At 35.2% G+C, this 17,040-nt stretch overlaps 2 protein-coding genes across 3 annotated transcripts; one reads left to right on the top strand and one right to left on the bottom strand.

Moving 5' to 3' along the window:
• Positions 1-542: 542 nt before the first annotated feature.
• Positions 543-5,370, top strand: LOC147385013 (S-adenosyl-L-methionine-dependent methyltransferases superfamily protein). 2 transcript variants are annotated; one of them, XM_086426142.1, is made up of 7 exons: positions 543-873; positions 938-999; positions 2,534-2,613; positions 4,225-4,370; positions 4,555-4,626; positions 4,797-4,904; positions 4,991-5,370. In XM_086426142.1, exons 1-7 carry the CDS (start codon positions 777-779, stop codon positions 5,173-5,175), a joined length of 750 nt encoding a protein of 249 aa, XP_086282268.1. In that variant the 5' UTR covers positions 543-776; the 3' UTR covers positions 5,176-5,370. The 2 variants fall into 2 exon arrangements, with proteins under 2 accessions (XP_086282268.1, XP_086282267.1); XM_086426141.1 differs by having other exon boundaries at positions 558-873; positions 2,534-2,667.
• A 584-nt stretch (positions 5,371-5,954) lies between these two features.
• Positions 5,955-14,125, bottom strand: ATH9 (ABC2 homolog 9; the record flags this gene model as incomplete). The annotated part of the gene is made up of 12 exons (XM_086424999.1): positions 5,955-6,714; positions 6,855-6,968; positions 7,856-8,035; positions 8,141-8,232; positions 8,605-8,734; positions 9,452-9,670; positions 10,840-10,876; positions 11,043-11,143; positions 11,286-11,381; positions 11,682-11,807; positions 12,658-12,812; positions 13,942-14,125. Coding segments are annotated over 12 exons (1,665 nt in total), but the record flags the coding sequence as incomplete, so codon positions are not given.
• Between the last annotated feature and the right edge of the window lie 2,915 nt (positions 14,126-17,040).

The following is a 17,040-nucleotide window of genomic DNA, read 5'->3' as shown; positions in this document are numbered from 1 at the left end:
AAAGCACGGAAATTCCACCCTTATAATGATCAAGACTAATTATAATTGTTAAATTTATAATATTTTGTAATTTTAACATATAACACTTAACCGATGAGCATTGGGCACACTGGCCAAGGCATCCTCTCCTAAAAGAGGGAGGTCTTGAGTTCAATACAAGCTCTCTCGTTGCTGCATGCAGGGATTTTCCCAACTAACTTTGCATTTGTGGTTTATTGCAGGGATTTTCCCAACTAACTTTGCATTTGTGGTTTATGGGATTTGGGCGAGATGATTTTTAAGAGGTCAATTGTCTTGTTCCTGCTAAATAGTCCTAAGTGGGAGTTGAAACCAAAATTCAAGGAGTCATAAATGCCTCTATTCTTATATTTAAATTTAATAATAATCAGAATCATTTTGATAAATATATAATAAAAAAAAAAGAAAAAGAAAAAAGAAAATTGCAATCTCATCTTATTTAATTTTTAAAATTACAAAAATATTTTTTTTACTGTATAATCTTTAAAAAACCTTTAATCTAATTTTAAAATTATAAATAAGCCCTTTTGGTGATGTGGTTTGCACATGCCACCTTCTAGTTATATTAAACAAAATTATTTCGAAATTTATACACATATTTTAACACACGTCAAAATAGACGTGACCGATTTGGGAAATTTTAATTCGGTCGAGTTTGATTTACCGAGTCAAATCGGTCATTTGGCTGCGATTCCCCCAAACCAAAAAAACCATGACTCAGCCCCGAAACCTTTGAAGTGGAGGTTTTCTTTGGTTTCATGTACTTCTCTTGTCTGAGGAGTAGAGTTGCAGAGATGGACATCGCGCTTTTCTCTCCCTCTTCGCTTTTTGCTGACGAAGATGACTCCTCTTCTGGTACTCTCTCTCTCTCTCTGTCTCTCATCTCTTGCTTTCTAAATTTACTGACTTTTGTTTGCAGAAGAGGAGACAGAAGAGATCCATCAGAACTATATGGAGAGAAGCCACCAGTTTCCTGGAATGGTAAATTTATATATGTTTTTGAATCATATCCAGAGAGAGAAACAGATAGCAATAACATTTTATATGAATTTTATAGATTTTTCTTTTTCTTTTTCTGATAATTTCTTATTTTAGAATTTGTTCCTTAATATATAATTTCAAAGTACAGTTTATGATGGTGATTCATGTTGTTATTATTGATTTACTGAATCCCCTGTTGTTTCATTTAAATTAAACAAATTCCCATCAAGTGATTTGTGAGTTTGAGTTGTCTATAGGGGAGAGAATTTGGGTATTTTTTTTTTTACTTACAAATAAATGGCTAGATTGGTTCTTGTGCTCGAAAGATTGTTCGGTTCTTCGGGACTATGGGGATTTTGTTATTGACTTCCTTTACATTGTGATACCTAATATCCGTTTTTGCTTGCAAAGAAAAAATGATTAGATGGGAAGCAGCTTTTTGTTTTTTACATGAATTGGGTATTCTTCTCAGCATATGTCAAGTTGTATTCTATGTATTGGGAAAGTTCCATTTGTTGCAATCAAGTGAAGGAGGTGTAAATGGTTTCGCAGAAGAGACATGGATGGTTTCGCAGAAGGGTTGGTGGTTTGGCTTGAAGAACCATGTGAAATTCTATACGGACGTATAGCAGTTTTGAAATTGAGGTCAATAGTCTAGAATTGAGTAATTTGAAGCCTTGCATATATGAGTTTTATTTTAGCTTGTTTAGGTTTACAAGATTGGGTTGTTAGACATGGCTATGAATGGGATTATGGAGGAACAAGTTTTATTTAGCTGACCCAAAATCTTTAGGATAAGACTTTGATGATGATGGGGATGACGGCGATGACAAGATTGAGTGGTTGTGAATGAAGACCTCATTGAAATCAGCATGACTTGGATGTGAAAACCTATTGAAAGTGTCAGGCAAGCACTTACACTTTGGTGATACCCTGTTTCTCATATTTCCATATAATCGCCCATGTTTAGTTCAGAAGTCAAACAATTCCAACATGATTTGCATTCAACTTGGCCTTTACGGAGGGATTTTCAATAAACTTATAGTGATTTATTATAAGGTTGTAACCCTTGCAATCGCCGCGATTGTATTCTTTATTGCGTGTGTAGCGATAGATAAAGATTTGATAGTTAGTGTTATGAGAGAATAAATGATAGAATTTTATTAGTAACTAGTCTTAGTGATATACATTGGAGACCAACTACGCAACAATGAAAAGTATTTCTTTAGTGAAAGTTGAGGATTCAATAAATAGGAAAGGCTGAAAATAAAGTGGATTGATATAGTAAGGAACTATTTGAAGACGCATATGCCTTGACAAAAAACGTAGCTCTAGTTAGAATTGAACGGTAAGTTAGATTCATGTTGCCAACCCCAAATATTTGGGATTATGTTGTGAGTAAATTTATGTTTATTGTTAAACTTCATACAGATAGAAAGAAAAAATAAAAGAAAATAAGTAAAATTCATTTTTTTTTCGTACTATACAAATAAATTCATTGCAACCTTTACTAAAATCTCTGGATTGTCTACAGGATTTGCTTATCAGAGAGTTCTCATTTCATCAGCTGAATGCCAACTTGCTTTGGCCGGGAACATTTGCATTTGCAGAATGGTTAGTTCAACACCAATCCTTGTTAGAAGGACGACGCATCGTCGAGTTGGGCAGGCATGTTTCATGAATCACGATTACAATATGAGTATACTTAATTGTTGTGTGGTTATCCTTAGCTCGTACACATTTTCATTCTTGTTGCATGCAGTTTAGCCTTGCTACAATTGCAATTGTGTGCTCATGCACATGTTTATGTGACTATGTGCAAAAGAGACCTGAATCTTAGTACTACAAAGTACAAATCAGATATGAACGATATGCCCAGAATCAGGACATATTGCACACTTAAAGAGGAGCTTATGAGACTCTAGGCCTACCATTTGATGGTCCTATCTATGGGTTCTTATAGTTCGTATCTCGGATGGACGGATGGAGTGATTTAGGGATCTTTGTCAAGCATGTCTTATTTCTGCCCTGCTCCTTCAAACCCATCCTAATTCTCATTTAAATCTACCAATTCTCATCACTTAATCAAGTTTGTCTGCTAATCTGTTGCTTTTTTTTTTGATAAATATAACTTTTATAAATGGAGAAAAGGAGTAAAGGAGGCTGAGATAGCCCCCCAACAACAAACCACCAGCAACAACAAAAAAGAAACAAGTAATGGAAAAGAAAACAAGTCTGACGGGAAGCTAAGAATCACAAATGCTTCCCCAGTTAAATACAAAATCTTGAAAGCTTACTCCCTCAAAGTCCTTACTCATCTTCGACCAAAGGAACATCATCCCCAAAATCTCTAAGATCACTTGTTGAGATGAGCTTTCCTTACTGTGGAATATCTTGTTATTGCGTTCTCTCCAGAGACCCCAAGCAATGGCAGACGGAAGAATAGCCCAGAGATGCCTCTTTCTAGCAGAGAAGATATTGAAACTCCAACCCCTTAAGAGGTCAAAAAACGATAAAGGGACAACCCACTCTACCTGGAATCGTGATAAGAAGAATATCCAAATAACACGGGAGAAATAACAATGAATAAGAATGTGATTGACAGACTCCCCATCCCTCGAGCAAAGATAACAAAAATTTGGGATAATCCACCGCCGACGAATCAAGTTATCCAAAGTAAGGATTCTACCCAAAGAAGCTTGCCATATAAAAAATGATATCTTAGACGGAACAAGAGCGGACCATATGACAGAAGGAGCGAAGGACACCTCACCCGCATTAAGCAAGCAATAATAGAAAGACTTGACTGAGAACTTCTTATCCTTAGCCTTGATCCATTCCCATCTATCCTGCTCGTTCTCCCTGAATTGGATTTGATTAAGGAGGTCTAGAAGAGATGTAACCTCCATCAGTTCCCAATCATTGAAGTTTCTCCTAAATCCCAGATCCCAAGAATCGGAGTTCCCGTCTAGAATCAGACACTGCCTTACTGAGTTATTCTTTTTCAAAGAGCAAGTGTACAAGGACGGGAATTGGGTAGACAGAGATGGAGTTCCCATCTGTTGCTTGATGTCACTGTTTACTTGTAATGTGCAATATTTCTTTACAATTTCATGAATGATTTCTTGGACATTTGTATTAGGTAAGTTGTATCAATAGGTAGAGTTGAAGTATCCATATTAAAATTTGTCTTGACAAGTGTTTCTTCTATTTATTCCACGACAGTGGCACTGGAGCTTTAGCCATCTTTCTGCGAAAATCGTTTGGAGTTGACATCACAACTTCAGACTTCAATGACGAGGAAGTTGAAGAAAACATAGCCCATAATTGTAGGGTTAATGGAATATTACCCATGTTGCCACATATCCGACGTGTGTTTTCCTTCTATGGATACCTACAACTTATATATTAATTCATTATGGAAAAAAGGAAATCTAAAGCACCAATTGCATCCCTTTGTGCTGCAGAGGATGAAGGATTGCAATGAGTGCTTTGTTTTCCTGTCTTTGTCAAGGGCATGGTAACTTAATTAACTCATATTTCGATTTTGTTCAGATTCATGGGGAGACACATTTCCGACTAGTGATCCAGACTGGGACTTGGTCATTGCTAGTGATATCCTACTATGTAAGGTTTGTTGTTTGATCTAACGTTGCCATTTACATTCGTAAAAGAGTAGTTAAAAACACTCAGCAAGTTAACGTAACCAATTTCCAACACCCAGACTAGATATAGAGTACCAAACCAAGTTCCAAGTCTTAACTTTTTTTGTTGTTGTTGGACTTTTCTGTTTGTAGATGTGAAACAATATCCAAACTTGATCAAGACACTGTCCTACCTACTCAAAGCTTACAAGCCGAAGGATAAGAAAGCGAGTCCTGGAAGCTCTCAGGATAATCAGACGGGTATTATGCTAATTAATATTAGAATTTGAGTGAAATATCAAATGAATTAAATTTGATTTGTTTAGATCAATTTATATGCTCTGCAGGAACAGATGTGGGGTTGCCATGGCCAGCATTCTTAATGAGTTGGAGACGTAGAATTGGTAAAGAAGAAGAAGCACTTTTCTTTACTGGGTGCGAGGATGCTGATCTTGCTGTAAAGCATGTTGGGTCTCGCGTGTATTGCATCAGCCTTGGAAAGTCAATTATTGCAGAATTAAGTGAGAACTAAGCAGTAACACCAATACTGCAATGCGTTGAAACTCACCCAGAAATAGTTGCCATCTGCCAAACCAACTTGAGTTCTGAAAATGAATCTTTTAGCTTTATTGGATGTCTTTCTGTAGAATACTCAGAAGGCTTACAACCATTTCACTTTGTTTATCAAAACCATATCTTCTATTAATGCAAAAAAATTGGTTCTTTCTGCTCTTAGTACCTCATGGACTTTTGCTTAGTTTCTAATGTCTTTCTCATAACTTCAAATTTAACACATACAAAACTGACTCAAAGGCTACTCTTGGTACGCAAAAAATCATTCGCATTGTGAATGTTTTCTAGTGCAACATTTACTACCACAAAATCTTCCTCTACATGGGTGTATTTTGCAATGTAGAATAATTTACTTCTGAACATAAAATGTGGAGAAATTTTTTTAGTTATTTAAACTCATCTTCAACATCTAGCCAGAAATCCCCAATTATTCTTGTAAAAAATCCACCATCTTATCACATTTGAGGTTTGAAAGTTGCAAGAGAAAATCTTGAGGTAGAAGATGATAGGTTTTCAGCAGGAGGTTGAAGATAAAGGTATTTATATCATTGCAGTTTAGTTTTCAAGAAGTGACCAATGTCAGGTATGTTCAAATTAAATAAGAAATATTCTTCTTCTTCTTGTCATCTAAATTACCAAAGATAAAGGACATTCTTCTTGTTATTTGAATTATCATTATCATCAAATGGTTATAATTATTTAACTAAGCTTGATAAAAAAAATGATCATTTGAAACTATTGGGAGAAAGATGAGAATGCGTTCCCATGCAATTTTACAACGTAAATCAATCACAAAAAGCAAATTTTTTTGTTTTCCAAAAAATGCTCTAAGAAGCTCAAATCAATGTAGTTATTGTCTGTGTGTGCATGACAATATGAAATTAAGATAAACAGAATACAAGTGTATCGGAATCTCAGGTTGACGACTTACAAAGCAGAAGCAAACCATCAACCAGGCAGACCAGGGCCAACAAATCATCTTAACCATCTATCTCTACTTCAAAATATTGCAGGTTCATTTGCAAGTTCGATGTTCTGGAAGTGCAATGACCAATACAAGCCTATATCTGTAGATCATTAAATCTAATCATCTTGAGAAGTTATTTATTTGGCATTTTGCATTTGCCCCAATGATGGGGATTAAAAAATGTCGATCATAAATAAAATGAAAAAGATAATACAAGCTCATGCAACTTGCTGGCAAATCTTAAGGAGCCTCGAGGAGAGAATTTGAAGGGATACCTAAGAAATGAAAATTTTGGATCCCTCAAGCCAGGTTTCGTGTGTAGTTATGAGTTTTACATGGAGAAAAGTTCCTGAGCTGTAGAAGCCACAATGCAATCTGCATACCGAAGAGACGAGCTTCCAACAAGATCCCCTCCAACCATATGCTCAACCCTGACAAGAAGGACTTCTTTTGCAACATCTTTGTCTCGATAATTGCCTCTGACGAAGCTCTTCCAATGATCAAGAATGACTCTAGAGAAGACCCTTGCAACTGCCAAAGAAACCATGTCAGGGCGAAAGTTAAAAAAAAAAAAAATTGTCAATAAAAAAATAAAAAACTATATCTTGAACACGGTAGACTTGACTCCTTTAGTTAAATTGCATCCACTGAAGAAAAGACTAATGCAATACCAGACAATTATTGACTGCTCGTATGCAGTCATTGGTCTTCAGCATTAACAAAATTTCACGTGGAAGTCTCCTTAGAAGCTTCGAGATCTGAGGGAAATACTGGGAAGCGTACATCTGCCAAAGATAGAGAGAGACGATGTCAAACAACAGGTAGCGGAGGTTCTCGAAAAAGATCTACTTCACCCATATTATTGGAACTACAATGTGAACATCAGTAAATTTACTAGTATAGGGATGGGGTTTCTTGGTTTCACAAGATCATAATTTATCACACGAAACCATGATTCCAAATTACAGCATGCAAAGAAAGAACAGACAGAATCAACATACTTTATAATACCATCTGTATCATCATTTACTCCATCTAGCCTAAAACTCGAAAGGATCCAAAAAGTTGTGAGAACCATGGGTTTCAAAACCCAGTTTGACGTCTTGTCTCATTCATGGAGGAGACAGTTGTCTCAGACGAGATAAACCATTTAACTCGGTTTACAATTATTTGTTCATATATATATTTATATGAAAATAATTATAATTTTTTAATATAAAATAAAGTAGATTAGAAGATGTTTATTCATAAAATCATATTTTATTCTGATAATTATAATTTAAATTTAAAAAAATTGTTATTATTTTTTACTAAAAAAATACAAAATCCCAGTTAACTCGAACAAGATTTTCAAAAAATCGTCCAAGTCATCTCGTTTGTCTCATGAGATTTTGGAAACATGAGAAGCCACGTCCATCCGTCTCGCTCACGGACGATACCAAGATGACTTGGGTGAGTCATCTCGGTTTGGGACGAGATTTAACACCATGATGATAACAGCCCAATCCCTTTTTGACATAAGATGGCTGGTATGGCTAGAGAAAGACCTGGAATTCGGGCTTAGACCCATAGCTCAGTTGGTTTGACACATTGCAAAGCAACTTTGAGCTCGTGGGTTCAAGTCCAGCTTACCCATCCAAATATATATATAAAGAAAAAAAAAAGGAAAGACCTGGAGTTCTGAGCGGTCACTATCACCGCCTTGTATAACCAAATGATCAACAGATGGGTCAATAACCCTATTCCATGGCCTCATTGTGAGAATCCCAGCAAACAGTGCATAAAGATCTTCTCCAGCACCCAGTTTTGCACTATTTTCCTTTATTGCATTAGCATCAGCAAATATCAATCCCTGCAACAATGGACAGAAGATGAATGAGGGACTTAACAAGTGAAATGCAGTTGCATTGCAAGCATGGATACCAAATCTTTTTGGAAAACCAACAGATGACGATACCTTCCAAAGTGCAGCATAGTTGGTTCTAGTGGAAAGATCAAGATTCTTGTATAGACCATGGTCAAGCAGTATCAACTGTGGCTTTCTCTTGCCTATATATGAGAAGGAAATTTACAGATTCATATAAAGGAGGAAAATCTATGTAATATTCTTACAGAACTTCTATTGCCACACCGGCTTTTGCTAATGCCACCCCAAGATGTGTGCTAATTCCTTGGTGATTTACATGTGAATTGGGGTGGCATTAGCAAAAGTTGGTGTGGCAACCGAATCTCTCTATTCTTAAGGAAGCGAACAAAGATTAGGTGACACTAACAAACATGAGGAGTGATGTACAGTCATGATTGGAATAATAATGGGAATCCATATTTCATACTGTCAGCACTCGTACCAGTACAAGTGGTAATTTATATGAAATGGAGAAAGTTTGAATATATATTGTGAATGAGAATTGGTGCACTAACCTCCATAGACAAGTCTTCCAAAAATGCTCCTCTTGCTGTCTGGCAAGGGCCGAACCAGCAAGTTGGCAGCGTGTGGATCACAGTGCACAAACCCATGTTTAAAAATCATTTCAGCAAAAGTTTGGCTAACCTGCACAATTTAAGACAATAACTTCTCACTGATCATTATATATTCTTTCTCTTTCAACAATAAACGAGGAATACAAAGCTCAGGACGCCCACTCATCCAATATCTATACAACCTACACATTCCATATACATGATATACATGCAAACAGTTTGAGACTTTCCTTCTGATGTGCCTCACTTAACTGTAAGGACAAATGTTAATCAAATAGGATTCTAACGTTAAAGCCTGTTTGGATACACTAAAAAAGTAACTTTTTTTACTTTTGAAAGGTAAAAGGTAAGTTTGGATCCATTTTAGAAAACTACATTTAAAAAGTAAAAAAATCCAACTTTTTAAAAAGCTTTTGAAAAAGCTTTTGAAACTACTTTCAACTTTTTAAAAGCTACTTTTTCCCAAAGTTACTTTTCTTCCTAGCTACTTTCTACTTTTTATCCAAACGGGCCTAAATCTACGAGCGGGGGCGTGCGGAACAACTTCTACATTCTTTTAGATGGGCAGAAAAAATTCAGCTGATGGTCCAGAAAAAAAAATGTGTATAGATCAGACAGTTAGGATTACCTGATTGAGTCAATTATTTTGTAGGTAATCTTTAGGTGAGACCTACAAAATGATGGCCGGTTGGGCACAAGTACGGTGGTAAGTTGGACGTGGATATCCTGATCTATGTACTTCTCTAATAAATACACTTATCAGGTAATGTGCAGTCCATGGACTTACTAATTTTGCTACTTCACTTGGTTGAATTCCAAGTCTTTGAATTTCCTTCACGTCTTGTATCTCCGCAGCATCCATAAATTCCATTGTTAATAGCTTTGAGGTACTCAAATTCCAATAAACCCTTGGGGCATATACATAATCTGAAAGATGAGGAGATAACCTCCTGAAGTTATCCAGACACTTCTCGCTGTTTTTGGCTTCAACCAAGAAATTTAATTCCTGAAAAGCATAACTGTAACCAATCAAAATCATGTCCATAACACCTTGGATAACTATTGAAACCTATATAACAAAGAAGGTAACATGTGTGCAAGGGTGTTCCACATGGGTACAAAGGGTAAAATTCACTAAACCCACAAAACAAATAAGCCGACATGTCTGTCCAGTTTATTCCATAAGCTGAGCGACATAGTTTTAGAATACTTTAGTTAATGTGTAGGTGTAGAAAGTTTGTGTTTATATAAGCTGATATGCATTAAAATCCTATAAGTTGGCACATTAAGGCAAGTATGCAAGAGATCCCCAAATGGCAAATGGTGTATTTAGGAGAGGAAAGAACTTCTGAATAACTATAGGGGATTCAAGATGAGAAAATAAGGGATTGAAGAAATAAGAAGACAAGTACGAAGAAAGCAGGAACTCCTTACCGTGCATAGAGTGGTTGGAGATTCAATGAAATATACAGAGTCGAGAAATGACAAACAAGACAAACCACTCCATCTAATTTATTCTATGTATCAAACAAGACAAACCACTCCATCTAGCATGTTGTGTTTGGTCAGGTGATGAAACCTCCTGGAGCTTACAACACACGGAAGAACCCTAATTGATTAGGAAGTGGAATTGATTGTCAGCTTGAGGGGTTGCATTGCATACATCCTGGTCTCACCTAAAATTGAAGACAAGAAAGTGGGGAAAAAACATCAGGACGGAGTCTTTTAGGTCAAATCATATTATACCTTATTAGTTCAAGATAAAAGTCGCTCCTTCTAGGGATCCATTATTTGGAGCTCAAAAATCCTATCGATTTCTTTGTTTGGTCGGCAGTTCTGGACAATTCTATCTCTCAGCCATCTGATTTCCTAAAGATAGTCATTTTGTTTTATGTGAAAAGAAAAAAAGGAGGTGAAAATGTTAACCACCTCTTTATTTATTGTGATTTGGCCAAAAATGTTTGGTCTTATATATCACTTGGTTAAGAATGGGCATATGATGCAATTCATGTTCCAAACGTGAACCAATACAGGGACACTTCAAAAGTTTGGAAATTATAAGGGGATACTACTAATAACTTTTGCTTATCAGGGAGTATTGCAAAAATAACACAGTTATCTTTAAGAACTACCAAAAGAGCAGGAAAAAATACTAGTATATTAAAAAGTACTTGCCTTTGGTACACTTTCACGCATTTCATCAACCAACCACCTATATTTGAAATACAAAAACAGTTTAGTTGAATCAAGGTGCTTCAAAGACAACACAAAGACATACTTGTGTATGCGAGTGTGCATGTACCTATTAATGGTTAACATACTCAAATACCATATTCAAGACAATACACTTAGTTTAATAAACCAACAAAACATAGTACCTATAATCAAATGTGGGGAAAACCCAATTCAGGGTGTTCACTATCAAATTCACAGTTGCACAATCTGCAGCCGCAGTATCTGTCAAGTGAGTGTGCTGAACCTGGATATCGAGGTTGTAATGGAACATAAACAGAGAATACTAATAAGAAATATTTAAAATTTAATCAATAGAAAGCCACAACATTCAACTTGAAAGGTTCACATAAAGACTTCATGAATGGAGCTAAAACAATAATTGTAACCTTAACAGCGACTTTTTTTCCATCATGAGTGCGAGCAGCATGAACTTGTGCCAAGGATGCACTTGCCAGTGGGACAGGATTGAATTCTTCAAAAATCTGTAACGGACACTAAATCAATATTTTGTCTAGTTTTCATCAAACTATTAACTACAATGCTAGATCAATAGGAAGAAAAGAGTCATTCTAAACTGATTGTGCTCGACACTGCGCTGACATGGCAGGGTCCCCAGAACCATTGATTTTTTTCCTTGAGATACAATGAGAAAATTCTATGGTTCTGGAGATACTGCCACGTCAGCACAGCGTCAAGTGCAGTAGATTGAAGTGAGTGAATAGCCAACACAATAATATCTGAATGGAGAATTTCCAAAACAAAACGAGAGGAAGATAACTTACTTCATCAGGCATCCCTCCAAGCTCCTTTTTGAAGACTTCACATACTTGATCGTATGAAGAAACTGGACATCTGTTCAACATGGAAATTCTCATTGTCCGAACATACTCTTCAGGAACCAAGTATTCCTGCAAAGGATAACAATCAGATCCCGATGAGCAATATCGATACCCAGATTAAGCAGTTATATTATATATACTTAGCATCAATATTCAGATTTTACTAAGTGAATATCTGAAGGTATCTGACACAAAAATCTGAAGGTACCAATTATGCCCCCACTTTATATTTACATTTAATATAATTGGGGTTAGTTTGGTTAAAAAAAACCAAGAAATTTGCAACTCACAACCTCATAATCACATTGCTTAGTTTTCAAAATTACAAAAGTATCATTTTTACTCTGTAATCTTTAAAAACTCTTTAATCAATATTTTAAATTACATCTTTACTATTATAACAAGAGAAGGTGGAGCAGAAGTGGATTGACACCAAAATTTGAGTAGCCATGAATGCGCCCACTTTTATATTTAAACTAGTCGGGGTACTCTGGCATCCCCCTTTGACATACGCCCCCATCACAGAACCGCAGATCATTTGCTCGGGATACACAAGAAAAAGATTAATGGTTTTGCGTATCCTAATGCAAATGATCTATTGTTCTGTGATGAGAGCTGTTAGAGGGTGCATCAAAATATCATTATTCTTAAATTTAATATAATCATGGTCCGTTTGATAAATAACAAAGAAAATTGTAACCCACGACTGTGTAATCATGTTGCTTAGTTTTCAAAGTTACAAAACTATCATTCTTACTATGTAAACTTCAAAAATCATTTAGTCAATATTTTAAATTACAAATAAGCCCTTTTGATGCATGTGTTTTTGCACATGTCACCTCTGAGTTCTTATTAAACTAAGAAATTTCACCGGAAAAATATAACTAATGTTTAATGGTGAATTGAATAAAAAGCGTACCAACTGACTAATGTGTTGACCAAGCTTGATATAGATTCCTCCATTCCTGAAACATAGTTCTTGAAGCCTATGTGCAGACCGAGTGTGAACTTCGTGTTTAACTTTTGCCCTCTCAACACTGCCTTCTGGAAGTCCATACAAGGAATATTCATAGTCTGATGACATATGCAAGAACAAAAGTAAGTAGACATCCAAAAGCATTGGGATCACTTCTCAGGAAACTCCAAAGAAAAAAGTTATTACATTGATTATTCATATAACAAAAGCACAAACTAACCATCATTGGAATCATGATTTAAAACAAGGACAAGTCCGAGTTGATTTGAGTGAGTCAGAATGGACTCATAAAGCACCGCGTAAGTTTTCCAATGTGAATTGTGGCCCTCTCTAACACAGCCAAAAAATAATCCAAATTGGGCATTTTCTTGAAAAAAGAAAAAAAAAATGTTTTGTTAATCAGACTATTGATCAAGTCATATGCGACTCAGAGAAATCTGAGCAAAAAAGTCAATGAAATCACCAATCACAATGACTTATCCAATATTCAAGATGAGTAGCCCAATATTTGAAAATCTGGCAACCCGTTTTGATATTTTTTCATATAAACTCACCAATTTTTAATATTCTAAATGTTTGTTATCTATATAAAATTATATTTTATGATTGAGCATCTAATAATTCGGAAATTTTGGCAAAGGCCGTTTTGATTTTCTTTTCATATAGATTTATCAATTTTTTAATAATCCAAATGTTTGTTATCTATATAAATTTATATTTTACGATTAGCATCAACTAGTTCGATTTTTAATAGAAAATTTATTATTATTATTTAAATATTACTATATATTTAAAAAGAGAGCTACTATCGCCACATAACTTTTAGTGGTGCCACACCAATTCCTTTATAAATCACCAAAGAATTGCACACAGTTGGTGTGGCAATAGCAACTCTCTTTAAAAAATATATATATTTAAACTGGGTTCAAATAGGCCGACTCGTTCGGATACCAGGTTTGAAAACCATGTTCAAACTTCCACCAAAACAACTTGTACAATCTTAATTCTCGGTTCAATCCATTCCAATTTCACCAATTCTTGTCGAAATGTAATCATCATCGTCATTATGTTACTGCTACATTCAATTTAGGAGAATAAACATGTATAAAGAAGCAGGTTTCGCAATTCGAAAACCCTAAACCTAACTATGAAAACTGATTAGAAATATTCTAAGAAGATTGAAGAACAGAGATATAGAGAAAGAGATAGAGAGATAGAGAGACTGACCAAAGGCGATGGCAGCAGCAGTGAAGGAATCGCGAACAAGTCGAAGAGGAACAATGGTGCAGATCTTAAAAGTGGTCTTTGGATCTTCAGAGGTCGCGATCGTAGCCGCTGCGGCTCCGCCTCCAAGGTGGTAGCAGCCAACGCTAGCTTCGCTCGGCTGCGCCACAAAGATCGCGTGGCCATGTTAAGAAACGCACAAATGCTTACGTACCAGAGAGAGACTTTTTTTGTTTTTATCGAACCCGAATTTTTCGAGTGCGAGTCGAGAGGCGAATCTCACGCGGGCCGTATAAATGTTGTGTTGGATTTGCTGTCCAATACAAGATATTTTAAACGCATTGGTCATCAATCATGACTATTATAAGCTTCCGTTAAAAGGGTTTTGTTAAGTGCACATGAAAGTGCAATAAATACACCTAATAAAAAAAATATTTAGAGCATTTTTTATACAAAATCCAATTTCCAAACTGTATTTCCTGCACTTTAAAGAGGCACCCTACTTATCTATTAGGGCCTCTCAAAATTTTGAAATATTTAACAGCAATGATTTTTCTGACGCCCCTAGACGTGGTTTAGATTAGAACCTTAGATCTTTTTTATCGGGATACACAATGTCACATATTTATGAAGATGTGCATCTCAAGAAAAAAGGTCTGTGGTTCTAGCCTATGTCATGTCAGAGGGGGCATCAAAAAATCACGACTCAATATTTAATTATTTATAACTTAAAACAAGTTACGATAGATTGGAGCAAATCCATTATCTTTTTTCTTCTTATATTCCTTTTCTCTCTAAAATACAAACGATGTGATGGTGCTTTTACTCCGACAAAATCATCAAAGAATATTACAATTTCGATGAAATTACTCCATTGTATTAAGTTACTTTCACAATCCCCTCTCTCTAATAAGGAAAGTCCTATTTGCTCTTTTTACATTGAAGGCAATAAAAAAAAATATAAAAGAAAAAGGAAACGAATAAGGGAAATCTTACTTTAGTTGCTTTATTACAAAGAATAAAAGAGAAGGTGATGGTGGTGGTTCGTTTATTAATGAGGGAGATGAAGACGATGGAAAGAAGATGAAGCCGATATTCGAAAGAGTATATGAGTAGATGCATTCACTAGGTAGGTGTATATATCAAAGTGTTATAATTAATAAAGGTGCACTTACGTCAAATGGTAGGTGCAACAAGGACTACCCAATTTATAAACCAAGAAAAAGTTAGTTAATTAACCATGTGGGAGGGTTTCTTTTTAAATAGCCCTTGAATTTTGGATGCTATCTTCATAATCCATTTAGTATAAATTTTATATGTACGGGGTGCCTCAACCCTATATCACCTTTTAATATTTTTTGGAGAAATGCTATTGGCATATCAACTTTAACTTATTATATCCAAACTAAAATTAAAAACAATAAGTGAATGGTAAAGAATAAGTAAAAGTAGGGGTGTCAATAGAGTCTCTATCTCTCCAAACAACAAACACAATCTCCTCTCCTTACCTCATAGCAAATGTGCTCCTCTAAAGTTAAAAAAAAAAAAAGCCATACTTGAAATACATCTCCAAACTCCCTACCCATATGAAAATCTACCCGACTTACACTCCCATCTCAAAGGGTCCTCTCCAAACATCTTTGTAGCTAACTTCCTCCATAACTCCTTTGTCTCATTGTCGAAACGTCAACACCATTTAAACAACAACACTTGATTCATTAGTTGAAACCTCCTAATTTGAAGATTACCCACTTTTTTAGGACGACAAAGTTACTTTCAATTCACAAGAATCCCCCACTTTATCATTTCAAAGAAAATCTCTAACCAAATTTTCTAGTTGAATCTCGATCTTTTTTACATACTTGGATTTTTCAACATCAATCATTTTCAACAATTTTCTATGGTAAATGCTGAATAGAAAATAATATACTTTTAATTTTGAGCATATTTTTCAATCTATTTCAACTTGTAATAAAAAAATAACAAATGAAGTTAGGATTTTTTTTTTTTTTGAAATTTCATTGTCTGTCTTGCAACTATAATATATGCATTTAGGTATTTCAAAAGAGATTTCAAGTGTTGCGTTGGAAAAAAAAATCATTAAATCACATTTACAATATCAAGTTTAACATTTTTAATTGTCGAGATTAATATATATATTAAAAATGTTGATCAAAATGATTACAAATGTCATGAATTCCCAATGGGACCCATGTGATGGTTGGCCTCTCCTCACAGGCGCACAATATGGTATATCATTATCAAAAGAGTAGGCCTAGCCTTACTGAGGGTCCTTGAGCTCAACTCGTGACATCTAAAATCATAGTATGTTGCTTCAAGGCTGTAGATGACAGAATTCAATGAATTTTAAAAAAGAAAAAAAGTTCTAAAAAAATATTATTTTTCATCGTTGAATTTTAATTTTAAATTTTAGAGTTATATGGAAGTTCAGTAGTCGTTTATTTTCAAAAACTTGAATCACGCTCAAAAGAAATTCTTTTTTGATTTTTTTTTTTGGATTTCAAGTTTTTCAATGAAATTTAGAGGGCTGCGGTGTTGGATTGCTGATGTGGCAATCCATTTGAGCAAAACGACCCTTAGTGAGGCTCAAAATCTTACTATATTAGTAAGAAAGTGTTTGACACTTTCACTTATGAATACCACCAGAGACTACCATATGCCGCCCCAATTCAAATAATTTCCTTCTTCCTTCCCGCCAGTTAAATGCGTCAAAATCACGAATTTGACACATTTCGACAAACATCTCATAAGCGTTCAACTCGATTGAAGAGGAGAGATTCTGCAAATCGAAGTAGAATTAAAACCCAAAACCCTTGATGAAACCAGAAAATCTCCTTCAACTGTTCACTCAGAAATGCACACTGGGTTGCCCGATCCTTGATCGAGTCCTCGCAGGATCCCCCACTTTATCATTTCAAAGAAAATCTCTAACCAAATTTCTAGTTGAATTCTCGATCTTTTTTACATACTTGGATTTTTCAACATCAATCATTTTCAACAATTTTCTATGGTAAATGCTGAATAGAAAATAATATACTTTTAATTTTGAGCATATTTTTCAATCTATTTCAACTTGTAATA

This window comes from Akebia trifoliata, chromosome 15 (assembly GCF_017979445.1).
Source record: "Akebia trifoliata isolate Shusen 1 chromosome 15, ASM1797944v1, whole genome shotgun sequence".
Taxonomy (NCBI): Eukaryota; Viridiplantae; Streptophyta; class Magnoliopsida; order Ranunculales; family Lardizabalaceae; genus Akebia; species Akebia trifoliata.
Note: the sequence above shows the minus strand (reverse complement) of the source record. Positions and strands in the feature narration are given on the sequence as shown.

What these genes read in the sequence shown, in the direction of transcription:
- LOC147385013 (XM_086426141.1), top strand. Translation starts at nt 777, where the DNA reads ATGTACTTCTCTTGTCTGAGGAGTAGAGTTGCAGAGATGGACATCGCG. An exon ending in GCCACCAGTTTCCTGGAATG is followed by an intron (nt 1,000 to 2,533) that starts GTAAATTTATAT and finishes GATTGTCTACAG; the next exon opens with GATTTGCTTATCAGAGAGTT. An exon ending in CGCATCGTCGAGTTGGGCAG is followed by an intron (nt 2,668 to 4,224) that starts GCATGTTTCATG and finishes ATTCCACGACAG; the next exon opens with TGGCACTGGAGCTTTAGCCA.